General features: G+C 40.4%; 1 protein-coding gene across 1 annotated transcript in view; it reads left to right on the forward strand.

Moving 5' to 3' along the window:
- Window positions 1–1,890: 1,890 nt before the first annotated feature.
- Window positions 1,891–27,246, forward strand: part of LOC309594490 (period circadian protein homolog 2-like) — a 50,739-nt gene continuing 25,383 nt past the window's right edge. Inside the window, 11 exon segments of the mRNA XM_082320426.1 lie at window positions 1,891–2,007; window positions 10,101–10,157; window positions 11,200–11,253; window positions 13,324–13,512; window positions 18,848–18,949; window positions 20,229–20,337; window positions 20,340–20,703; window positions 21,297–21,365; window positions 24,505–24,659; window positions 25,171–25,292; window positions 26,907–27,108. Of these exon segments, the coding sequence (XP_082176552.1) occupies window positions 20,319–20,337; window positions 20,340–20,703; window positions 21,297–21,365; window positions 24,505–24,659; window positions 25,171–25,292; window positions 26,907–27,108 (931 nt within the window). The 5' untranslated portion in view covers window positions 1,891–2,007; window positions 10,101–10,157; window positions 11,200–11,253; ... (1 more) ...; window positions 18,848–18,949; window positions 20,229–20,318.

Here is a 27,246-nt window from a genome sequence, read left to right on the forward strand (position 1 = left end):
GTATAGCCCTTAGCACACAGCCAGAGACGGGTATTTTTGGCACATGAGATGAAAAACAACATCCCACTGAAACCAAGAATGTCACTCTATATCCTCCCAAACCACCCAACCCTAAAGCAAAGAACTTACACAGAAAAGATGATGAAATTTTGGATGTCAAGTCCTAACAGCAACAGCAAGTTGACCAAACTACATAGAGAATATATCTAATTAGGATTAGTCTTTAAATCAGACTCCTCAGAGGAGTGCAAACTAAGAATGGGATCCTGATAAGCTGACTTGTGCAGCGCAACAAATCCAGTTGCAGAATCTGCTCCTAATGCTTCCGCTGCCCACCCCCTCTCCTCTTCAGGAGTTAAATACTCCACAGGACTTTACTCACAGGCTTTTTCTGTAACAGTCATAGCTTAAATATTTATGTACCTAATGGACTTACCCTAACACCACAGTGAGGGAGGGAAGCAGCATTAACCTCATTTTGCAGATAAACAGTGGAAGCCCTGATGGCTCTCTACTGCGTTACATGCTATGGAGCAACTGCACGTATGCAGTGAGCGTAAAAATGCTGTTACACCAGACTGCTGTATTCACACCAAGACTGACAGAGGTTTGGCATGTTCTCTGTTCCTTCTTTTCATAGCCACGTATGACTATGAAGGTAAAGGAAGTTCAGAATATGGATAAGTTGTCATTAATTTCTCAGGTACTGATTGCTCTGCTCAGCCGTGGAAGATGTGGAGACTAGAACAGTGCCACTCAACATGCTGAACTATTTAACAGTGGGTAATCTCACTGCTGAAGGGTGGCAACTCAAGTCTCAGCTTCTCTCTCAGCACAATTTAGGATGGTGCAGGGGCCTGCACAAAAACCTGTGTGACCAATGTCACAAGAATTTTTTTTTTTTTTTTTTTTTTACTGTAAGATGGGAAATGTCAATACTCTGAATGTTTTGCCTGAACAGAAGGGGAATATTTTTTTTTTTTGATAAATATTAAAAATTACTTCTTTTACATTTGGAATGGAAAGTAATCATACGGTAATTAGCATATCGGGAACTAGTTTTTCACAAGAGAACGGTACATACCTCTAATGCCTCGAAAACTCTTAGTTTAACCATTTTTGTAGTTATTCAAACTGATGCTAACTAGATAGTGGCGGAGAAAGGTGAAGCTCTACGCTCGCCTGTCCTGCACTTCGGTTTGTGACCCGGCCACTTCTGAACACTACACGGGGTCAGTTTCGAAACTTCAGGGCGCGCGCCCAGCGCGGGCGGCGACACCAGGAAACGGGATACGGGCGCTTCTCCCTTATGTAAGCGAGCCGAGCCCCCGGCAGGCCATTGGCTGGCCCCGGCAGGGCGACCGCCGCAGGCTCCAGCTGCTGCCTCCACAGCGCCAGCAGCGCGTCAGTATCCTCTCACTGGCAGTGCGAGGCTCTCCCGGCTGGGCTGGTTCCTCTCTCCCCTCAGCTCGGGGTCCTGCCGGGCCGTTAGCGGCGGCGGTGCTCAGGAGCCTCTTCCAGAGCGGCCTTTTCCCGCCGGCAGGGCGGGAGCGCTTCCCGACCCGGCTCGGGTCGCGCTCGGCGGGCGGCCCGGCCGCCCCTCGCACACCCTTCCGCCGCCGAGGGGCCGCGGGGCGACCGGGCGCTGTGCGGGGGCCGTGTGCGGCGCTACCGGCCAACGCGCCCCGCCCTTTCGCTTCTCCCCTCAGCGGCGCCGAGCGCGCGCCGCGGCCGTTGGCTGTCGGGCCGCGCGCCCCGCCTCAGCGAGGGAGCGCGCGCGGGGCCGGCCGCCAACAGTCGCCTGCGCGCCGACCCAGCGGGCGCGCGCTGACGTCACAGGCGGCTCCGAGAGGGCGGGGCGGAGCCGCTTCCCTCAGGCGTGATGTAACCTCTGCCCTTCGGTCCGGCGGCGGCGGAGTAGCGCGGGCGGAGGGGAGGGCAGGGGACCAGACCGGACCGGACCGGAGTGGCCGGCGGCTGCTGCGGGAGGCGGCGCGGCTCCCGGCGGTGAGCGCGGCGGTGGCGGTGCGGGGACGCGTCCGCGGCGGGGGAGGGGACGGGAAGGGGGGAGGGGCGGGCTGGCGGGGCAGGCTCGGAGGCGATCGTGGCCGCCGGTGGAAACATGGTGCCACACGTGAGGCTTATGTAAAATGAGCGACGTCTGGCGCCGCCAATGGGAGAGACGCGCGCCCCGCCCCCGCCTCCGTCCCCCACTGGCGTCACGCGCCGGCGGCCAATGGCGGGGCGGGCGGGGCGGGCTCTGCGGGCTCAGTCACGTTTCTGCCTGTATGAAGTCGGTGCCGGGCTGCGCCGGGCTGGGCGGACGCGGTGCGGGCGGTGAGTCGGGTTCTGCCGGGCGCTACCCCCGCCACTGGCCGGGCCCGGGGGGCCCGCGGGCGCGGTAGCGGCAGCGGCAGTGGAGGGGGAGGCGGGGGCGGGGGGCGGCGGGGGCGGGGGGCCGAGCAGCGGGGCCCCCCGCCCGCTGGGCCGAGGTTACGTAACCCCCGCGCGCCGGGGCTCTCCCGTTGCCGGGGAGACGGGAGGGGGCCGCCGGTGGGGCGGGCGGGCGGCGCCGGGGGGGCCCGGCCCGCCGGGGAGGGGGCGGCCGTGACACGCCCCCACCTCAGAGCGCAGCAGAGGACGGGGCGCCGGCCGCCACCCCCTCCTCGGGCCGGGCCGCGGGGTGGGGGTCTGCGGGGGTGAGTGCGGCTCGCCCCCCGCCCATCTCGGGCCGGGGGTGGGGGGCATAGACACGCCGCCCAGCTCAGGCCGGGCGGGAGCCGGGGGCTCCGGGGGGCGGCTGTGGCACGCTTCCCCGCCCGCGTGGGGCCGGGCCGGGGCGCCGAGGGGCGGCGGCGGCCCCCACCTCAGAGCCGGGGTGGGTTTGCCGCGGGGCGGCGGTCAGGCCGGCGCGGAGGAGGAGCGCGGCGGGGCGGCCGTGGCTTCCCCGCCCCGCGGCCGATGGGAGGCCCGGTGGCGGCGGGGCCGGTCCCTCGGCGCTGCCGCGGGGCTCCGCTCTGGCGTCCCTGGCGGCCGCGGGGCGCGGCCGCATCTGTGCGAAAGGTCAGCGCCGGAGTTTGGAGGGAGCGAAGATAGGCGCGGGTGGCACCTTCGGGGAACACGCGTGTCCCGGTCCCGTGAGCATGGCCCGCGGCCCCGCACTCCGTCGCTCTCCTCTCGAGGGGACAGCGCCGTGCGCGGCCGGCTGGCGGGCTTTTTTCAGGTGAGGAGTTGTGCGGCAGCAAGTAACAGAATCTGGGCGCGCTGAGGGCGTGCGTGAGCTACAGGTAGACACCCGGTGCTGTGGATCTCTTTTTAGTGTCGCCTATAGTTGCAAGGACGCTTTGTTCCTTGAGACCGTGTGGCTGTGCTGCTGTTGACATTAGTTGCATGCTATTACATGCATGATTACAAAACGGTTTATGTAAGTACAGTTTCATGCAAATAGATAAGCAGTATGGTAACAGTGAAGCTGACACTTTACAACTGACTTTTTGTAATAGGTTAGGATAGGGTATAGCATTGCTCTGTGTGCCACAGGAGACTAAACAGCCCCCAGAGTGGTCAGTATGAGGTCTCTGGTACTTGGAAACTGAATCACTTTGAAATTGTATTCCAGTGAAACAGTAACTTGGCTGAGACAGCACATGTGAAGGACTTTGAAGAAACATATTGATTTGTGTTTTTAGGCTGTGGGATGTCTGCCTTTTTGTTTTACAAATGTAAGACTCTGAGGTTTACTGTCTTGTACATCTGAGATTGAATAGCTATCACTTATGTATTTACAAGTAAAGGGGAAAAGGTGGAAATCCTGTAATGATTCTAGTGGTAAGATTGCCTGGTCTAGTCAAAAGTAGAGTAAAAACTCATTTAGTATAGTGAGAAATTGTTTCAAGTTGCCAATATCGTTTTAACCAGAGAGTTTATTTACAGATGACAGTTAATGTTAGTTAACATTTGTCAAAACTGCGCCTATTTTTGGAGCTGGCTTTTGCTTATTGTCAAGGTAAAATCTGAATTAATCACAATGATGGCAGTGAGGAGTATCTACTTGAATGCAAATGGTTAGTTTTGATAGCGTAGGGTTGTTAATAAAACTTAAGGATGTGAAGCTGACAGCTAAGGCCTCGATGGTGGGGCCCTGTTCCATAAACAGATCCTATTGTATATTAGATGGTTTGAGGGCATTGAACTTGATGAAACTCAAACTTTTCTTACCTTCTAGGGTGCCTCAGTGTCTGTATATGTCCTTGATCTTCTCAGCGTTGGGCATAGTGATATATATATATTATACACTTTACACAGTGGCTTTTGAATACAAAATTTGAGACTAGGGCCTAGAATTTGATCCATGTCAGGGAGGGTGCCTGCATTGTTGTGCTGTAACATCAAGTTCCTTCTTGCTTATGCTTGTGTGTGTTTGCATGCTCCTGTGATCTTTCTTTTCGCCGTTTCTTACTGAAACTTGCATTATTTCTGCAAAGTGAAGAAGTTGCACTGGAGAACTGGACCCTGTCCTCGCTTCATCCAAGGTTTGTTTTTAGCCTTGTGATTAGGACACTGTCCTGAGGTGTGGAGTCCTTCTTCTGGACTGTGAAGGTTGCTTACCTCACTAGTAAGACATAATGAAAAAGAAAGGGCCTTTGGCCTAGAGTAGAAGATACAAGTAATATCCTTCAGTTTTGGTGGGTTTTTGGCCATTTCAGGTGTTTATTTCAAGATAGAAGGGAGAATGCTTTAGTTGGGTAGTTGGCGTAAGTGTCCAACACCGTGCAGTGAAGGAGCATGGCCTGTCCTGCACTGTGAAGAAGTAAAGTGTAGTTCAGCTTGACCTAGTCTAGAGGTAAAGGCATGGAAAGTAGGATTTTGGCTTTTGTGCACTTTCTTCAGATTCAGCAGGTTTTCTGGTTTCATTTGTGATCTGAAGACTATATGGTTTTGCTGGGGTTTTTGTTTATTTGTCAGTTGGTAGGATTTGTAGGCTTCCTATATTAGTTTTAACACATGAATGCTATCTGTGAAAATCTTCATTTTTACAACTTACTTTACAACAAAAATTCCTTTTGGATTTTCATGGAGAGGCATTAAAGAGAGAGTGTATTGTGGCACCTCTTAGTGTAATATCTTACTTTTCCACTTTTTTTTTTTCCCCACAGTTATAAGATTGAAATATGTAACAACTCAGCTTATCAAATAAACTTAAATTTAAGCCTGTCCCTGGAAAATACATTTTTATAGTAATAAATTTCCCCTGTGAAGAATCACATTTTTTTGAGTAAACTGAGATTTTGATGGAGTTTAGCCATCGTATGAGGATGGAGTGAAATGGGGAAACTGGCTGGAAGTAGAGTTCTGGATTTTTGGTCTACCTCAGACTTTATTATGACCAGGAAGTGTTTGGTTTAGATACAGACTGATAAACGAATTTTCTTTTTCCTGGGTTCTTGCCACACCCTTATTTCTCCAACATCTTTACAATATTAAAACGTGCTTTACTGCAGAAAAGCTTTTTTTAAGCCCTTAAAGTATAAGCACATGAGCAAGTTTCTGTAGGATGAGGTATATTTGGTGTGGTATAAAAGCAATTAGATTACCACTAGCCAGTAGAACAAGTAAATTATCACTAGTCTAGATCAACTGGAGTGTTTTATATAGGGTTGCTATGGTTGACCTGTGTTAAAAGGGAACATCATGTTCTTAGCAAGGTGTTGTGTAATACTTGGCATGAATGTCCTGTAGACACTGTATTACACTCACAACGTTACCACATCGTAATTACTAGATAATCAGGTGTTTCTGAAAAGGAATTTTTGTGTCCAGTTTTGGTTGCATGGCCTAGAATTCCTCTATGAGGATGGTGGATTACAGAGGTTTTTAACTGGGTTGTCTTGCTGCATTCATGCTTTCCACATGCAGTTATATCCTCATTCCGCAAGTTTTAAACTGCTTGAATATTTATTATGTTAACCTAGCTTGTCAAGCATTGAACAGCAAATGGGTCAATTAATATCTGTATTATTCTTTGTGATACAGTTTTATTACTCTGAAGGGCTTTGATTTGCATTTTTGGGTACGGATGAGGTTGGATGCAGAAAATGGTGGTCCTGAAAGTAATGCTGCTGATATTTTGTGTACTATGTAAAGGTGCCTGTCCCCTTTCCTGCTTTAACCGCTGCCTTAAACTTAACCACTGCTGTAACGGGGGCCAGGCTGTTAATGCAGCATGTGTTATTGGTAGTAAGGCAAACCTAGTTGTTGGTAAGTAAAGAACAACTCCACCTTCTGACACATAGAGGGTTTTTTGGGGGTTGTTTCTTTTTAGCTACAGGTGAGATACATACTTCACAGAAGGAAGTTTAAAGGGCATGGGAAAAGAGAAGGCGGCAGTCAGAAACACACTTCATGGGCTAATGGTTTTGCGATCTGTTGCTGGGATTTCTCGTGGCCCCAGGCCACTCTTGTGAAATACAGTATGGTAGAGCAGACCAAAATGAAGGAAGATCAGATGGCTTGGGTATGTCTGCAAAGGCTGCGGAGAGGCTCTGAAGCTGTGCTTCAGAGCATCTTCTGTTCACGCTGACAGTGAACCAGTAACCATGTGTAGTAAGAAAGCACCTGAGCACATGGGAATTCACATGCCCGAGCACGCGCACAGTGATCTAGTACTCTAGTAAGTGGCTTAGTAGATCACCAGGCATGCTTGTGCAGGCTGCTTGTATTCTGCCTGCCAGCAATGCTGGAACATGGGTGGATCAGGCTTCTGTGCTTCTGTTTCTTATTTCTTAGGTTATCCTTTAAGTGTAGATAGGGTCTTTATGTCTGAATGCTTGCACTGGACTTCTACCAATCCAGCATAAAGTCCTCTTACTTGGTGCTCTCTCCCTCTTGAAGAGTTCCTGAGGGACAGCGGCGGCAGTGTACTAAGTTTCATGCAAGTTGCACAGGCAGTGGTTCTGAAGAGCTTGCTTTCCCTGTTTATCTACATATCCAAGGGTGGTTATGAGAATTTTTTTGTGTGTGTGAAAGCTGTTGTAAGGTCAAGAAAAATTTTTGTACAGATGTTTTCAGCTGCTGCTGAAGTAGTGTGTGGTAGTCCTAGAGGAGCCTTCTGATTTCTCTGACTTTTTTTGTTAGTCTGATTTAGACAGCTTTGCTTGTAGGACATAATAAGAAGTCAGCCTAAATTTGCCTTCCTTGAGATATATAATCGTGGAGTGTGATTTCCCTTTTTCCTTCATTTTCTCCCAACAGAAAGCAAAACTTTATGCGGGGTGCTGAAGGGGTAGAGAGTCAATATGCTGTTTACAGGTCAAGTGGACCGAAATACACAGGGAGCTTGTATCTTGGGGCAAGAGTATGAGGTTGTTCTGCAGATTGTGTGAGCAGGCTGTAGAAGTTTGGTGCAAGCGGTACCAATATTCATCCTGAAAAGATATGATAGTGGGAAAGAGCTCATTTGTATGTCAAAATGTCTGGGAAAGACTTTGGGGTTTTGCTTCTGGCTGTCTTTAAGTGTACTGTGGTGATTCTTAATGCTTGATTTTTCTTATAGATAGAATAGAGATTTCCTTGTATAGATGGCTTTTAAAAGTAGAACCAAAGCTATACTGCCTTTCAAACATCCTGTCCTAAAACAGAGGCACTTCACTGTTAAGTAACACCTGTAATTTTTCATAATTGAAGCTTAGGGAGATGGGATGAAGTGGTGAGGATGTCCAGTACTTCTCTTTGTTGGTTTTGCTTCCTATCCTCCTTATTCCTTGCAGCTTTTGTATCATAGTATGGTTTTTTGTGCTTGACTTTATTATGTGTACTTTTATGTTTCTGCTACTTAGTTTCTTTAATTTTACAAAGGTATTCAGTATATAAAACACTTCTTTGATATCAATTACATCTCTACCATGGGTTCCTCTGTGACTTGAGCTCTTATTTCTCGGTACTAAGATAGCCAACTCATAGGACAAGTACATCATGTTTGTTAGGTTGCCACACTTTGCGGAGTATATTACGGTGGGGGCCATATTAGTAATAGTCAGAGAATTTATTTGGCACAGAGTCTTCCAGAATGGGACTTTCATTATCTTTACCTGGGTATGAACTGCAGCAATGTCTAAAGAGCAGTATTAGCCTGGAACTTCTGTAAATATAATACCCCATGGTGAAATTCTGCCTTTTTTTTTTCTTTTTTTGAAGGGAGAGGAGCAGTAGGCATTTAAATATACTGCTTAATGGACGTGCCAACAAATATTAAAGTTGAAATATGGTGTTGTAGATACTTTTAGATCTAGTTTCGCCTAAATAAAGGTGAAATATATGACTGCATGGTGGTTCATTATAATTTTCCCCTTTCTGTGACAACGCTTCTTCAAATGTATCATTTTTGTTATTTTGTTCAAAAAGGACAAGAGTTGACATATGCAAATATTAAAGAGTTCTGGCTACTGATCTCCTGCTTAGTAATTTCTCCAGTTCCACTCAGGAAGAGAACAGCATTTTCTGTTTACAAAGAAAATCAAATGTTTTTTTAAATTCACACTTAATAAAAAAAAAAAAAAAATTAGTTCACCTTTAAGAAGGTACCTATTATAAGGAAGGATGTCTAGAAATTAGCGTAGGGGAGGTAAAGGAGACTGTTTAGCTTTTCACAAGATGTCTTGGCACAGGCTGCAACAGTCTTGTCTGTCAGGGGTATATGTCTGTGCTCACTGTTTTTTCTTCATGGAAAATGCCCTACCTGTTGGCAATTAAACTTAGCTCGACCATGGCTTATTATTCAAGGTGAAGGAATAAACTTGAGAGAGACGTTTTCTGTTGGCTCTTGGGAATGATCAGTTCAGATCTACTGTGGAAGCTTGAGCACAGGTGGTGGACTTAACAGAACAAGGAATAATTACCTGAAAGGATAAAATAAGCTTTGCTTCTGGCCTGGCAGAAAAGAACGATTCCTGCTAGATGATGGAGGAGTGGCTCTGACTGCTTTTTGGCAGGGCAGAAGGGGAGATTACTTTGGTACTTGGCTTCATATAGTTACAGCAAAGCAAATGATGAATCGGGAGCTGGCCCAGGTTGGTCAGCACGGCATAGGTGAGATTGACCCTTCATGAGATGAACTTGATAAGTTCAACAATGCGCTGGTACCGTGCTATTCATAGTAAAACTGATTTGACTTTGTCCTGTTACCTCAGAAGAACTTTTTGCTGTTAGTTACTCCATGGGGAGGACAGGCAGCTTTAAAAACAACAAAACCAATCTAGAACTGCAAGGAAATTAAATAATAGTGGTGTTGTGGATGCTTCAGGAATAGAAGTGACTGGTGACATAAGCTTAGGTCCATTTAGGAGCCATCACTTGAGGGCTGAGGGATTTATTTTTTTCCTGTTTGGCCCTCAGGGACATATCTAAGGAAGCTGCTTTTTTTTTTTAACAGACACAAGTAAAAGAAGCATAAGTTTTTAGTAAGCTGGGAACAGTTTTTGCTTTTAGAATGCATACTTGTATTTGGGAATACGAAACTAGTCTTGGTCATGATGTCAATACTTTCACTCAGTTGAATTAGCCCTCTGGAGAGTTTTTCATCTGCTAAGCTTAATTTGGAGTTTGTGTTTTGGTGGTGAAATGTTTTAAGATTGTAATCTGTGGAAGAAGAAACATTACTTGAATTCTAATATGTGATCCCAAATTTTATACTAGATAATACTCATTCTTTAGCTTGGATGCTCTCAGATGAGTGGATGGTTGATTTTGAAGTACACTGTGTTGATATCTGTATTGTCTGCACAATGTTCTAACAATAAATGAAGATCATGGAGATGGAGTTTTGGGGGGTTTCTTATGTTTATAAAAGGAACAGAATTAAGTGAGCAGTTATTCTGTGTATTGCTCAAAGAACCAATTTAGAAATTGGGCTACAATAATAGTAAGTATTTTTATCAGTAAAATTTCTTGCATTTCCTCTCATTTGTATTTGTAGTTCTTTATAGCTGTTCTTCATCTGTGGAATACATATTTTACATGGTTGGACTTGTATTGCGTTATGGAATGGACTTGGTTTATGTTCTATAAATATTTTTTTATCTTATAAAATTTTTTTTTTTTAATAGGAACGTATTGATGACACTTTCAGATTTGGAAAGATTGTGATTAGTACATTCATTAAGGTGAGTGTCTTACACTGTCTCCAAGAAAGTGATTTATAATACCATTTTTCTCAGTGAGTCTGAACTGATTTTTTTTTTTGTTGTTGCTGCTTTGGATGCCTCATTTGAGCTGTAATGTTAGAATGCTGAAAAATAAAAAGGTATTCAGGGTGTTAAGTTTTTAAAGACCTGTTGTACAAATCATGAAGCACATGGAAACAATGTGGCTTCTCTAAATCTTTAGGAAACTGAAATTTAGCATAGTGTTCAGTATCAAGTGCAACATCTACATTGTTTGATGTGCAGAAGTTTGTTAATAACTTCCAGTCTTTTGATTGCTTTTGCAGGTGTTTTAAGAAATTTTAATGATGAGGAAAATTCTGGGGTCCAGAAAACAAACTGTTACTCAGATAATCAGGATGGTAGCTCAGGAGGAGAAAGGAAAATGTTACGCTTCTAAGCTTTGATTTAGAAAGCAGGTCATAGCTTCCAACAGTATTTTTTTTTTGTCAGTTGTACTCTGCTTTCTAACAGGCTGATAATATTCTAATCTCTGTTTGAGAAGCTGAACACATGGCATCAGAGATACTGACTTGTGCATGTTTGTTTGACGTGTGAGAAGCTGATGATAAAAAAAGCTTAATACAACTCAGGCGGCATGTGTGATGGATTAAGAAAGCAGAATAGACAGAATTATGGAAGCATTTTGAAAGCAGAGAAAATTTGATGGTTATTGGAGCAACAAAAGGAAACGGCTGAGAGTTTTAAGAGAATGGTGGAGGCATGTCATCTGTGATGCAAAGAAAATTTATCCAAGTGGTTTTGTTATGTGTGGTCTGATGATGGGACAATATTGGCCCAAGACAGGAAAGGGAAAGATAGCAGTTCTGGGTAGTACTGTAATGTTCCAATACAGATTAAATTGTAGGTGAGATTTTAAGGATTAATACTATAGTGTCTGATTAGTCTAAATGATTGAAAAAAGATATTGTTTTTCTATGGCTACAAAATGTGATCTGAAGAGGTTCTTAAAGCTGACAACGTTCTCTTTTCAATGCTGCAGGTGTGACTTCAGTTCTCTACAGAAAGTGAACTTGGTTGGGATCCTGTAATACAGGTGTGTTCCCTAAAGCAGGTTGTTCATTCTTTTCTAATATTTGAAGTCTTCCATGTTTAAAATAGATATATCTTGGTATCGAAGGAAATGTTGTCACAAGTTCTATATTCTTTCTATACTGATGAAATTAGACTTCCTTCTGTAGAAAAGACCTTCTTGAGATGCCATACCAAAAGAGGATGAACTCTTTTAGTTCTTTGGAATTTGAGTCAGTCAATACTCAGTCACCTGTACATTTCCTCTGATAAATAATAGAAGACTAGATTAGATTTGACTGCCTGTAATTCTACTCAAACTGATAAAATGTCTAGTTTGAATGACTTGTGTTTAGTTTCAGATAAAAATACTTTTGGCTTTGATTTGTCTTAGCTTTCAGTTAAATTGTAGAAAGGCTTATCATGAGAATTTTTAGTAGTTTACAAGGACTGGTTTTTCTTAATGTCTTCCTAAATGCATTAAATAGACGAAGCCAATATTATACCCAATTAAAATGGTACATGCTGCTACTGCAAATATCCTCATCAAACCTAGGTTTTGTTAAACCTTTTTTATTTTTCTATCTATGAAAATGTCATGATGGAGGTCACCAAACTAGAGAAGTGCTATGTCACTTCATAAATAGTCAGGCAAGACCTTGTGGCTAGTTTCTTGTAGATCTTCATTAGTGAAGGTAGAAACTTAACACCATTAAGGAAATACAGATTACAGGGAGATGAGTTAATGTTCTTTAAACGAGCATTTAACTAGTGCTGAAAGACACTCCACATTTTCAGTATCCAAGCTAAAAATTGCAAAATCTGCAAGTAGCTCCAGATAAGGCAATTTCTAACACTTCTCATGGTTGGAGATACAGAGCTTATAATTTAAATCCTGTTTTATCAATTTATGATAAAGACAGAGGTAAAACATTTAAAGAACCAATGTACACAGACTTGTGTCATAATCTGAGACTTGTAGAACTTGTATCGGCTTTGTGATGTTATGCAGAATGGAATATTGTGAATAAATTCTTCCTTACGTCTGGCCAACATAAATGTACTTTTAACAGTTGGTAGACATGCAGCATTTTAAATTAAGGCATGTTAACATTGGCTGTCTTCCAAAACGGTTAGCTTGGGATCTGAACACTGTTGCAAATTTTTGTTCCAAACATTCCTTCTGGATATTTAAATGAAGCACTTAGTGATGTAATTGTTTGGCACACAAATGTTGTTCTTATGAACTTCTGATTTTTATTCTACTATTTCTTTGTGTTACATGGCAGTGGCATGTACCGATAGACTTAGTTTCCTAGATTTAACAGAAGAGTTTTCAGATTTCTTTTTCCTGCCAAAATTCCCAGTTTCTTTCTTGGGAAACTGTTTTTCTTAAGAAGATTAATAGTGTGGATGGACATTGTTAGTACTCTTTTTAACTGCGAGGGTGAGTGAGAGTACTGGAACAGATTGCTGTGGAATCTCCATCCTTGGAGATGTTCAAAAGGCATCTGGAGGTGGTCCTGGGTAGCCTCCTTTAGGTGACTCTGCCTGAACAGGAGGTTGGACAAGATGACCTCCGGAGGTCCCTTTTGACCTCAACCATTCTCTGATTCTGTGAATTGCAGTTTTGTAACTGCCTAGTAAACTCTTCAATGCTTATACCAAGCCTACTGTGATGTAGGTGAGTTTAGATCAGGTGTTAAAATGGTATTCTAACCAAATTTCTTAAGCACTTGGAGCTCCTCTCAACTACATCAGGCATTTTGTTCTATTATCTACTGGAGAGGTTGGCCCTTCATTCTTAGTGGCTGTGTCAGCCCATGCAGACTATGTACGTACTATGCATGTACATATATGACACCATACCAATAGTGAATTGGAAGGGTTATTTTATCGAGTGTAGAAGATTCTGTTATTTTAAAGCTCTATAAGACCTTACTTTAGACCAAAAGTGTTTAAAATGCAAATTTGTATCTGATTCCTTTGCTGGATGACAGTTTCATGTTTAACCAATGTTTATCTGCATAGGCATGGCATAACTATGAGCATCTCTCTGGTATCTGTTTGAAGAGGACACTGTTGGGGGGCCCAGGTATTTCTTTTATATTTTATAGTTGTAGAGGTGTCCGGACTCTGTAATGGTCAAAGATTTCCAGTAGAAGAGGATGAGACAAGAATTAAATGCATGTGGGAGACTCTGGACCTAGGCACTTCATGCTTTTGATGCTAGCTGGGAGGGAGCTTGATAAACACTTTTACCAACTTTTCATAGAAAAAACAGGTAAGAAACATGCATAATTGTTATGATTCATATTAGTAGAAAGATTCTTCCCCCCCATGCCCCTAGAGCTTATGCAGAAAAGATATTGTTCTGTGTTTGTTTAATCTTAGAACTGTGATTTCAGACATATATATATAGTCATTCAGAACTATTTTTTGGGTATAAACTGGGAGTTACCTTATTTGAAGCTAAGATGTTTTTAGCCTAAAAACCATACTTATTCTTAAATTCAGGTTTGGGTTTCTTCACTGAGGAAACAGTCTGGTTGGAAGCATCCTTGCTCCGGATGCGATGGCCCCGGCCTGGTGCTTATGCTGATGTCTTCCTGTATAGGTGGCACTATAAGTTCAGGGCAGCACTTGGATGGCTCTGGACCAAGGCTATGTCTTGGTCAGTTCCTCTGTTGTAAAGTGGCAGCTGTAAGCAGTGGGTAATTAGGATCACCTTTATAAAGATATTACTAACTTCTATCTAAATATCAGTCCCGTATTCAGGATCCTCTTGAACTGAAAGATAAATCCTTATCAACAAATTGTGAAATTAATGCTGTGAAATTCAGATTTTTATGGAAGTGCTTGTGATATTCTAGATGTTGTTGATAATTTTAATGACATAAGTAGAAAATTCTGACTTACACCTCATTCTTTGTTAAGAAAAAGAGCAAAACTTGTTTATGATGACTTGCAGTGAGATGAGGAATCTATTAAAAAAAAAAAAGTTTCTTTTCCTGCAAGACTTTGAATAAACAAATTAAGCATCTCTTGCTACTTTTTCATATAGTGAAGTCCGAGAATACTGCCATCCTTTTTTTTTTTTTTTTTTCCCCCCCCTTCCTAGAAAGTGTCCTAGTGAAGGTGTGATTGTTCTCTCTTGCCACAAAAAAATGAAGCTCTCAGTGTAATTGCTGGTGAAGTTGAACAGTTAGACAAGTCACTTCATGGGTTGTTGTTTGTTTTTCAACATTTTTTCCTAATGTTTTACTACTACCAAATTATTGTCTAATTGCACAGGGCGAATGCATTCATTGTAGACGTTAATTTTCCATTTTCTCTAATATTGCATGATATGATTCAATCCCTGCTAGTTATTTGTCATACAAATGAGAACTTTTACCCTTTGGCAAAGCAATCATCCAGAAGACATGTGGAAACTCTTCTTGTTGAGAAGAACTTCAGTAAAATTGAATCCTGACCATTAGGAATGTCTCCTATTGGTGCTAGTACAGTTAAGAGTCCCCAGATATTCACGTCTAAAGTATAGTCATAAATTGTGATGTGCCTCTTGCTTCATTTGTGAATATTGATAAGTTCATATTAGTTGCAAATTTAGACTCAAATCTTCACATGTTCTCCTCTTACTCAGTTCTTGAATTAGATAATTTTGACTCTGGATTTTTAGTTTTTCATTCTTTAAATGCCGGTACTAGATACATTTTTGTGTGTGAAAAGAAATCTGGAAGTATCTGTTCTTTGAATGTAACCAGATCTCTGCTGAAACAAGATTTTTGAGCTTAAATGCCATAGTTTCAAAAGAAATTTGCCTCCTTGGTGTTTTACAGTCCTTCTTAAGGGAGTTTTTCAAAAGCATAAAACCATATTTCTTCAAGCATTTGTCCGTACATATTTTGATGTGTTTTTCTGGGAACACTAAAGTTCAGGCTGTTTCCATTGTCTTACTGCAGGATAAAGGAGCTTCTGTAGCTAGTAAATAACCAGAAAACATTTTCTGCGCATCTAACCTGGCACATTAATGCCTACATTTGTCCTTAGTGCTCAGTCAAAGTATGTTGCCTTTTTCATACACTGCATCAAGATCTTAGTTCTAGTCTTTGCCAGAGTGACTTTGGGACATTTGCTCTGTCTAGAAGAGTAGAATGTTTTTGTGAGCCAATTGCCTTAAAATCAAGCTTAACTGGTGCCAATTTAAGAATAAAAAGAAGGTTTTATTTACAGAGTCAAAACAGACAAACTCCTTTAAAAGTTTCGAAAGATGTAGCAGAAAATAGAGGAAAAAACTGGCTTAATGTACTTCTCTCAAGATCAAACCTAAGAGTTCTTCCTCTGTTTCCATGTGACTGTCTGCACTTGCTTACTGAACTTGGTGAGATGCAATTACCTTCCTCAAATGTGGTAACAGGAGAGAACCTCAGACTGGGAAGGCATGCTAGCTTTTACCTTTTCATTCTTGTTTGTTTATTGATTGGAAATTTATTCAAGCATATAAGTGGAATGAATATGTGCAATTTATTTTGGCATTTTGACTGAAATTAGTTTCAGTGTTAATTAAACTCTCTGGGATGACTGACCGTCTGTGCTCCTGAAGTGTTTGCATGGTCTTGTGTATGCATGCAGATGTTCCATTTAAGGTCTTCCTCTGTCTGAGAGTAAAGTCTAGCCAGATGCATCAGTTCTTATCTAAAATTACAGGCACAGAGCATGGTGTAGGGTAATTGCCCGTCTGTTCTTTTTTTCACAGTTATTCCAATCTCTTCATAGAAAATCTCTCCAAACTTATGGCATATATTAACACTGCTACTTTGGGGTATCTTGGCTTTTTTATTTATTATACAACCTCTTGTTTTAGAAACACTCCTCTTCCATCTTTCCCCAGAAGCTCTTGGAAGCCTATCGTAATCTTTTTCTTGTTCCTTCCTATTTATTCTTCCTGTATTCCTTACTCTGGTATGTGCCTCTGGCACTGAGGCTTTTGAGATTTTTGAAACAGAAGAAACTTTGTGCAAGGCTGACTTTCAGTGACAATCTCCCAGTCCTGCCTAAGAGCACCATTCCACTTCAAGGAGTTGAGCCAGTTCTTCTCAAAAGATGCTTTTAAAAAGGTCAAACTTGTATCTTCTTCATTACTGGGACAGTCATTTTTGTTTCTGTTACCATTGTCCTTTTGGCTCCAAATTGTAGTTGCTGTAATGTAGTTATGTAGGAACTGCATAGATACTTACTGTGGGCAAAGCTGCAAAAGCTCCGGCATGTTGCTAGTTAGAGACAGAAGCAACACAACTAAAGCGTTTCCTGACACAAGTTTCTGCCAGGTATCAAGAGGAAGAAAATCCATGTGGTATCTCCTATAGGCCAGTACCTATTTCTTTTCTGTTGGTGATTCTCTTAATTTGAATTCATTGCTTAAAATAAAAATAATTTAAAAACCCCTGAAATCTTGACTGTCATTGAATTACTTCTTGTTCAAGGAGGCACAGGAAATTCCTCAGAAGTTATTGGACAGCTAATATTTCTATATTGGGAATGGTTCTCTCCTACCTAGGGAAGCACTATTGAAGTTTGCTACAAATACCTGGCAGAAGCTAGCCTAAGTGTCAGGGAAAGGAGGGAGGAGACGAGACAAATGATATTTGGAGGTGGAAAAAATTACTCATCAGTGGCTTAACAGTTCAGAATTTCAAACTGTAAGACTCTATGTGCTAGCTATGGCACAATTTCATTGACTCTTAAACTTCCAAAGATTACAGAAAAGACCTTGGGGAAATAATTTTCCAAGGAAAGGTTGTTCCAAAAAAATATTTGCAGACAACTCTTGAGGCTGAAAATACTACCGCATGTGTAATACTTTGGCTTCACAATTTGAGAGAAGAGGTTTCTCTTGCTTAAAGACTGAAGTAAAAAATGTTTGCATTCAGAGTAGGAAAGCTGTGGTACAATCATTGCTCTTCCCATAAATAGCACCATTTTCCTGGTATGTGCATTACTGTAATATTGGGCTAATTATCTTTGGAGAATATAGGGCTACACTAAGAGTCTGTCTTCTGGCAGTTCATGCTTATGAACCTATCAATAGTGATTTATATATTTTTCTTTAAGGGATTTAAGTATAGCAGCCCAAAGTTGGTGGTGGTTTTGGTAGTGTGGTGGGTTTGTGTGGTTTTGGTTTTTTGTTTTTTTTTGTTTTTTTGTGTTTTGTTTTTTTTTGGGGGGGGGGAGAGTGAGAGCTTTTTTCCATACCTCTAAAGAAATCAGGTAACATAGTTTACTAGCAGATAATGTTGTTTCAGTTATGGCAGTATGTTTTTCTCTTGTATCTAAAGTTCTTTCTAAGTAGCATTTGTTCAGAAAAATAGGAGGAAACGCCTACCTTAGGCACAGAATATAGCATGAGGAATGTTCAATCTCACCTTAAATTCCTACATGTCAGACCTCCTCTTCAGGTGATGCTGTGGCCATCTTTTTTTTCCAAAAGCTTCATTTTGATCATGACGGGGTTAATTTGTGTAATTTTGATGTGCATAAGTCATTTATTTGAAGTGGACAAAATGCTGTAGATCAACTCCAAGGTTACCTTTAACCTTCACAGGGAAGGTAAAACGCTACTCCATCGCTAGCTGAGTAGTGTGCTGGAGTACCTTTACTCACTGAATCCTCTATAGAACTTTACAACCTCGGTGCCCTCTGAGAAATAATAGTATAGATGACACATGAGAAGTGGCTTCTTGAGAGTGGGTTCAGTTGTTTAACCAGGCAGATGCTCTTATTTCCGCAATACTTGAAATAGCGGTAAGAGCATTTCCTGGGTGAGAATGGATGAACACACTTATAAAATGCTCCTTACCTATACAGTAACAGAAGGTTTGTCTCATGTGCTGTCCATATAGGTATTCGCCAGTGCCACCTTCTGTATTCACTCTGTCTGAGAGCAACAGAAAACGTCACAGGGCTCAGAAAAATGAGTTGTGGCTAGCCCTGCATTGTTAAGCATGGGCTGTGATACTGCAGATAGTAGCACAGGTACCACTAACCAGTCAGGCTCATTAGGAGCATGTGTGTTGAGAGTGGACTATTATACAGGGACAGAACTTCATTAAAATGTCTAGCTAGGTAAGGCAAGTGAAAGTGTGAGTTCTGTCTACCAGAGAGATTGAATCAGAGGTGAACTGTCTGATCTAGTTAATCATTGGCCACCAGAATATGTGCCATTGTGAAATGATACTAGAGTTTCATCTAAGAGTAAATATTCTTTTATTGCACGTTCCAGTTATGTAATTCTTAAGATAGAAGTGGCTTACTTAGTCCAAAAAAAACCATTGGAGCTACTAAAGTGTAATTTACTGCCGGTATACTACTGTTCAATACAATGGCATAACAGGATGTCTATTTAGTCTGGATTAGAGCACCTGAAGTGAATACATGCAGAAGTGAAATGTCGGTATGTTTTATTCTACCCAAAGGGAGTTTTTTATTATTGCCTATAATGAAGTACTAGTGAATAATCTTGTAAAGAAAAAAAAAAAAATTTATTTATATTTATATACCATTACTGATAGCTTAAATAAATGTCCTTAAACCATACTTCCTCTTTCAAATGAAAACAGATATCTTGCATATTACTCTGGCCAAACGAGGAGACGAGTAATATTTTCTTCTGAAAAACTCAAAATAAACATAAAATGTCTGGAAAAACAGCAATGAGGAGGGTAAGAAAATAGTTTCAATTTTTTTTGGGGGGAGGGGGGGAGTTGAATCAGTGTGTTTTGAATTAAGTTAATATTTTCTGTTACAGGCTTTCTAAAAATATATGTGTGTGTGTGTTTAAAAGGAAGCTGCTGCAATTAATATTAGCAAAACTTAGTTGCAGATTTTTTTCATTGACTTTGTTATTCGAGTCAGAGGTTTATTAGTCAACAATTGTAATCTTGAGTATTTTAAAGGAACAAAAAGGAAGGAACAAACATGGTTCTGCAGTGTTAAAAACAACGTGGTTTTTTTTTTCCTTCCTGATTATGAATTACATTGTTCAGAGAATCTTAGTTCATGATTTTCTAGTATTGTTGTTGCTGTAGGTTGCTGAAATAGATAAGGAAATGAGTCAGATTAAATATATTTATTTTATTCATAAAGTTGAACCGCTCTCTAGTACTTCTCCTTTGATGGCTCTTCAGTCTGTTCTTTAATTTCCATATACACTCTGATTTTGAGCCTCGTGCATTAGAATTTACTTTAAAAGCAGGGATTTTTTTTTTGTTTAGTTTTAAGCTTACCTTTCTAAACAGTGCAGATTCCGCCCCCCCCCCCCCCCCCCCCCGAATTAGTGGTAATCAGTAGATAAAATTATTCTCAGACTTATTTGTGTCTTAGAATTTTTGTTGTTGATAAATAGGTGGGTTTGTGTACTTAGTTTCCCTGTTCCTATTGTATGTTCAGTCTACCTACCTACGTGGCTCTTGTACAAAGAAAGAAATGAAGAATTGGTCAAAGTGGCAGAACTGATCTTAAAAGAAAAAAACTCAAGACTATGTATTTGAAACAAATAAACAAAAAGAAACAAAAAACCAACCTCCAAACCAAGTAATAAATCCTCTGATGTCTCAATGGAAGCTTTTTGTTTATCAAAGTAAACTGGAAGCCAGGGGAATGGTTTCACTGAAAATAATAACAGCTATTGTCCAAATCCAGGCAGTAAAATTGTCAAGTATTAAGTAGGAGAATAGAAAACAACTGAATATTTAAACTTTTAAGGAGTTTTCATGTTTATTCCACTGCCTCTGTGTGGGTTTTTACTAAAAAATAAATACCTTTTCTACGATAAAACATTGTTAGGTTTGCAATTATATATAAGTTAAACTTTTCAAATGCTGAATATATTAACCATAAATATCACTTCTGACTTTTAATTTCATCAGTCAGTGAGAATTCCAGTTTGTCAGCAAAGGCAAACAAGAAAATTTTTTTTTTCTTCCTTCCCTTTTTCCTCAGATTTGTGGGTCTGTACTTCCCAGCAGAATTTGTACAGAGAGAAAATTCTGAGTATGGCTTGATTTGCTCTTGACCTTGGCAGTGTTTCTAATGAGTGTCCCAGGGACTCTAACAAGTTCAGAGGGTTCTACTCTAGCACTGAGGAGCAGAACCCTGAGCAGCAACCTGGTATCAGTGAAAACGTTTCTTCGTCGTTCTCTTTAAAAGAGCAACAGAAAATGAGTGATTATTCTGGACTTGCAAATAACCATAGCCAGATGATTGCTGAAGAGTCAGAAATTCAGACAAAGCCTGAACACTCTCATGAAGTTCTTCAGGAAGATGTTGAAATGAGCAGTGGATCCAGTGGAAATGACTTCAGTGGAAATGACACAAATGAAAACTACTCAAGTGGGCATGATTCTCATGGCCATGAATCTGATGAAAATGGGAAAGATTCAGCAATGCTCATGGAATCTTCAGACTGTCATAAAAGGTAGCAGCTAATATTAAATAAATTTCACTTTTATTTTTGTCACTGAAGGCTTTTTCCATTTGAATCTAATTTCTGAATAATAACTACAGTATAAAGCCTATCTTCAGATTGAAGCTGTGTTCTTTTCCACTAGTTAACTTGTACTTTTGTGTGATGTAAATCGTGTAATATATTATAATTCATAAAGAGAAAGTCTCTAGTGTTCCGTGGGGCCAGCTTAATTTGTCTTTCTTCTTATCATTGTGTGTTTAATTGGCCTTATTTATATATTTTCTTGTAAACCAACTTCTATAATTGTATATCAAAAAGTGTCAGTCTGTTTTTATGTGTAAGGATGCAACTGTGCTATTTTAATCTTTTAAATAATAGCTTAGTGTACAGAACAAAGCTACAGTAAGGAGAACCTTGTTAGACAGACATGCAACAGCTATAGTTTCCATCTGTTGTACCAGGTAGAACCTTTTAAAGTTTGTTTGTTTGTTTGTTTTTCCTAGGTAGCCAATCATTAATAGGAAAATATAAAGCTAAAATGAACTAAAAGTTGTTAGTTACATTTGCTAATATTAGCTTCTTTCTATCTTTCCTTGTTCTAGTTCAAGCTCAAATGCGTTTAGTCTGATGATTGCAAACTCTGAACACAATCAGTCTAGCAGTGGATGCAGGTAAATTAACGTGCATATATTTTCAGTAATTTGCATGTATGTAATGCTAAATGCTGAAAACTAAATAGTGTCATCTTTTTGGTTTTTTGTTTCGTTTTGGCTAAACCTGTAGGAGTACACAAGAAATCCTATCTTTGATTCTCTTCCTGTCCATAATCAGTAGCATGTCCTATTAACCACTTGGTTGAATTAGAGCTTTTTGTTGCTATTCCATGCAAGTTGTGTGATAACCTTTCAAGTCATCTTACTTTGTTTTGATTTGGTAGTTTAACTCTGTAATTTTATATTTGTAGTTCACTTTGAATATTGCTTGAGCTCTAGTGTTGGGTTTTTTTGGTGGGTTTGATTTTTTTTTTTTTTTTTTTTTTTTTGAAGCTTTTCTTTAAATTTTCTGCTCTTCAGAATTTAGTCTGAAGCCCTTGCCTGGGGACAACCTAGTAGTATTCTAACATCAGAATTCACCCATTGACTTGGATGTGTTCTGATGTCCAGCAGCCATATCATCTGCCTTTCCTGTGTTCCATTCACCAGGATTCAAGCCTCAAGTTTGTAAGGATAAACCAACATCAGCTGCAGGAATCCCTCTGTATGAACTCTGCTTCTGACCCCGATAGCCTTGAGAAACCTGGTGGCATTGAAGGCTCAAATCTGGACACTTCAGAGTGCCCTACTGTACTTACTGGGGTTTTTCTAAGTCAGCTTCTGATCAGGAGACCAAAACCTGATCCTGAGCAGATGAAGGATATCTAGCTATAGCATACTGATGTTAAGACCCCCTATCTATGTGTACCTACCTGAAAGTGTTTGTACCTGATGCAGTTCCTAGAGAACTGGTAAATTAAAATTACCCCTTTGCACCATTCGGTGCTTGATAAACTTATTGTCTGTGTCCGCGTTGCAGGCACCTGGAGATCTTGTTCCATGCTGTATTTTCAAGTGGAAATTGTATTCTGTAGTTCATGTTACTTAGTATCAAAGACAGAGTGAACCAAAGGCATTTCTTAATCTTCCTTTCCCATTGATTCTGTTTTCTTCACTGCAAAATTTTTTGGCGGTTACTTATTACAGTTTTTTCTGATACCTCTTTATTTTAAATTTCGTTAACTGCTCTCTGCTCAGAAGTAAATAGGAATCCGGATGGTACAGTGTTTTCCCCAGCTGTCAGGCACAGTGCTAGAGGGTTACAGAGCAGAATCTGATCATCATCTGGGAATGGGAGACTGAAGATATCTAGAGAATGATCTTTAAAGAAAAGAATAGGCTGATAAGCTGTAAGTTTAGTCTTTCACTCAAAGAATACTGGGCTTTGGATTCAATATTGGCACCAACCAACTACTTAGTTTAATATGTATAGGTACCTTTCCGGTCCACTGTCCACATAAAGCAACATGGAAAGCTCCTGTCTTTATAGAACTTGCTTATTCTGTCCTCTCTAAGTCAAGCCTTCCCTGTGGTTGGCTACTGTGCCTGATGCTACCGATCTTTGGAAAAACATTTTTGAGTTGTATAACTTATTTTCCAGAGAGGCTTGTCTTCTATATTTGCTGCTGCTGCAGGCTAATTTGGAAAGGTTTCCTTTGTTGCAAAAGTCTGACCACTCTTATGCAGCATACTTGGCGAGTACAAAACCAGCAGTATGCTCAGTTATTTCATAATCTTTTCCCTCTCTATTCCTCCCTACTGCCAGCGTAGAGGGTTCTTCTGTTAACAAGGCCCTGTTTGATTGCATCAGCCCAAACTGTCAAGCCATGTTGTAGATGTGATTTTAATATACAGCGTGAACACAATGTTTCCCAAGGGAGTACTATAGTCTTTTGTCTTATCCCTTGCCATTATTTTTCAGTACAAAATGACCACTGATTAAGTGAATGCTATGTTTCTCATAGTACATTGTGATGTAGGCGAGAACAATGTGTATTCTCTAGTCCAAGCCAGCTTTGTCACTTTCCAAGCATTTTTGATGAAATACACCCAACACCTGTCAGATGATTGATGTACCTGAAGAACTTTTCAAACTTCCCAGAAAAATGTTCAGAAATCCTCTTGAAAATTACCTGGAAGCTGAAGCCACTTTATTGAGCACTTCAGACAGGGAAGTGCAGTTGCCAAGACCGTTGCTTCTACAGTAGTTCTTAGGGTAACTTCTTAGAGACTACCAGCCATGACAATCAGGTGGTAAGAGAAGACATTCCTTTTGATGGGAAAGAATTTATCTTTAGGAAGGTTTAAAAAAAGCTCTAGAATCCTTTTGATTGTTGTGACTGATTAGCTTTTAAAATCTACTCCAATGAGAAAGACAAGGTGATTTTTCATTTTAACTGCTTCCTACCCACCTGCCACCCATCTTTGTCAGCCTCCCCCTCCCTTACCTCCTTTTCTCTTCCTTTTTGATTTTGTCAGCAGCTCTTAATAATGGGGAGAGATATCAGGAACTGCAAAGGAAGGCAATAATTTTCTGATGTTGGCACTGATGATCTCTGTAGTTTGACCTTCTACACTGAGACAGCACTTCTGAACATGCACCTGAGAAATGTGAATGCAATTTCTGTCTCCAGCCTCCTCTGATCCTTTACCCTACATATTTAGTCAAGTTTCCTTATCTTATTTAATGTATTGCCATGCTTAACTGGGATACGTTGTTCCAAGGATTTCTCCATTTGTTTTGTTAACTTGATGCTCTCCCACTGCCATTCCCTTTTCAGGGACCTTTCTTATGAGAACCTGCTCGAACAGGAGGTGAAGACTTGAATGGACCTCCTGCTTCTCTCCTTTGAAGTCCATGAACATTTCTATGAGTTTGAATTTGAAAGGAACTAAGGAAAATACCACTAAAAAGGGAGGAGGGAGACTGGCAAAAAAAAAAAAAATTCTCTGGTGCTTGGGTATATGTACTATTGCACATACAGAGTACATTTTACAATAAGACTTCAGGTGGTGGTAAATCTTTAAATGATTCTAGCTAATTTAAGAATTATTCTAAGTTCTGAATGTTGATACTAAGTACTGGAAAAGTTAATGTGGCTAGCTGTACAAATTTAGGTACATGACAAGTGTCAGAATATATTTGGACTTCTATGAGGATGGTGTGTTACTGCAAGCATTCAAGTGACATTTTATTTTTTTATCTTTGATCTTACAGTAGTGAGCAGTCCACTAAAGCCAAAACACAAAAGGAATTGCTGAAAACATTACAAGAGCTGAAAGCTCACCTTCCTTCTGAAAAGAGAATTAAAGGCAAATCTAGTGTCCTAACGACGTTGAAATATGCCCTTAAAAGCATTAAACAAGTTAAAGGTAATCAACTGTGATACTACCGGGGCAATGCTAACCTGGATAAAATTAAACATTTAAAATAGGAATGCAAATGTGATTGTCTGTGTAAAGCTAACTTTAGAGAGGTTTTCTTTCAAACATAATAAACAGATGTTTTCACGATGTTCCCATTTGTTGGCTCTGTTAACTTGTGTTCCTTTGGGAGTTAAAGCAGCTTTCTAGATGCTTGATATTTTACTGATATTTGTTGAGTTAGAAAATTAATTAGAAACCAATTTACAATTTCGTACTACTTGAACTGTCAAACAGACTAAAATATATGATCACACACACATGGTTATATTAAGATGGGTAAACTTATTTGGGTTCCTCTATAGAGGAAAAACTACTTTGGAGTAGTACCTAGATTTCCCAACTGCCTGTTCTGTGCTTATGCCAAAAAAGAGTTTGTCCATTCACTGCTTCCAGGCTGGCTGTTTATTGATAAGATTTTTTCAATTCTGAATATAAGTTGTTTAATGTTCTCATGTAGCTAATGAGGAGTATTACCAGTTGTTGATGATTAATGAATCCCAGCCTGCTGGACTCAATGTGTCATCTTACACGGTGGAAGAAGTTGAGACTATAACCTCAGAATACATCATGAAAAATGCGGTGAGTATGGTGACCCAAGTCTACAGTGTGTATTGAAAATGTTTTCTAGAACTGGAGTTCTCAGGCATGCCTTCTTTTTACAAGGTAAGAGTGGGTAGCTAGGCGAATAAGCTGAAGAAGCTGGCTTTTGCCTTGCAGAGGATGTTGAGTAGAAACTCTGAGCCTTTGCAGACTTTGCCAATAACACCCTGATCTAAGCTTTTTTTTCTGTCAGTTAGGGTGGGAAATAAGTAGTCTAAACTCCTTGGTCCTCTGAATCGTACCTCGTGCTTAGAGGTGGTGCTGTGACATGTCTCACAGTGCATTATATCACACAGATGTTGAGATATCATTAGTTTTGATTTTAGAACACCTGCTTAGGTTGGAGAGTAACTCTTTCCAAATTTTAGTTAAGGCACACTGTGAATCATTTCAGCTTATCCTTATCAGTAGGGGTTATTTGATGTTTCACCAGTTCTTTGTGTTAGTGTGACTGAAAAGTGATGAAAGTGTTGGAATCACTGTTTGTTGTGTCGTCTTCTGTGGTATTTGTCTTGTCTTTACAACAGGTATAGGCTTGCTGTGTGATCAGTGGTACTGTGTTTTCTGTTCCAGATGAGAACAGCTATGACAATCAACATAGTTTTTAGCAGTAAAATGATAGTCTGAATGATTTTTTTAATTATTAATTTTCCACATTCCCAGTGTTTTAGGGATATATTATGGAGTCTTCAAAAAATAATTGCATCTAAATTTATTAGACTACCTTCCACTATTTTTTTTTTTTTTCCCTGAAGCCTCTGCCTGAATGTATGAAGTTCTGAAATCAATAAAATAATAGCATGATGGGGGGTGTTCCCCAACTTGAAGTAGGTGGGTTTTGTTGTATCTATGAATAGTAAAGGTTGCCCATAAGGTAAAATAAACAGGAAGTCTGGAGTACAACTGAGAACTTCAGCTAAATATCATAAACATTGTTCAGTTGATCTGAAGCATCTGAGTTTGTGAAACCGGTGTTTTGACGACAGCTCTTAAGTTTGTGTATAGTGTTAGTGGACAGAGCACTAAAGGTTGTGACGCAGGAAACTCTTCTGTGACAAGAAGAAAACTTGAAATGATACAAGTGGAGTGTGTGTATGGTTGTGTGGGACCTTTTTTCCACCTGCCTACTCATTATTTTACCAAGTGGTTTAGAGCACTTTTTTTTTATTTGCACTGGATGGACGTGCTAACATAAAAAGCCTTTCACAAAACAGTTGAATTTCATAAATGTAAAGTATACCTGTAACAAGCATAAGGAAAATGTGCAGTTTTATAGCTGGAAGCTCTTAATTCTTAATTTGTAAATTCATTCTGCATCATAAAATTTTAGGCAATGACATCTAGGGCTTGTAACCTGGTAAGATGCTAGTGTATTATTCTTATTGCATAGTTCAAGAAGTGTACTGTCTGTGTCTACTTCATAAGCCGATTAATTTTATTTTATTGCACCCTAAACAGATGCGGTTTAATACTTTCCTTAATTTTTATTTTGAACTTATTAATGCTTTTATATCTTAAGTGATTTTTGAAGAAATACATACTGGATTGAAGAATGTTTTAAACTGTCTAATAATTTGAGATTTCTGTATTTAGGATATGTTTGCTGTAGCTGTTTCTTTGATTACTGGGAAAATTTTGTACATCTCTGATCAAGCTGCTTCTATTCTCCGCTGTAAGAGGGGTTATTTTAAAAATGCCAAATTTGTGGAGTTCTTGGCCCCTCAAGATGTCAGTGTGTTCTATACTTCTACTACCCCATACAGATTACCATCATGGAATATTTGCAATAGAGCTGGTGAGTGGTCTCAACGGCAGATATTCTCTGACCTTCTTTCAGTCATGCAATGCAAATACTTGAACTGATTTTTAATATCCTTCCATCCTTTTCCACCACTTTTTGAGGGTGTAACACAGATGCATTATTAGAACATCT

Source organism: Platalea leucorodia (assembly GCF_965183815.1).
Source record: "Platalea leucorodia genome assembly, chromosome: 8".
Lineage (NCBI taxonomy): Eukaryota > Metazoa > Chordata > Aves > Pelecaniformes > Threskiornithidae > Platalea > Platalea leucorodia.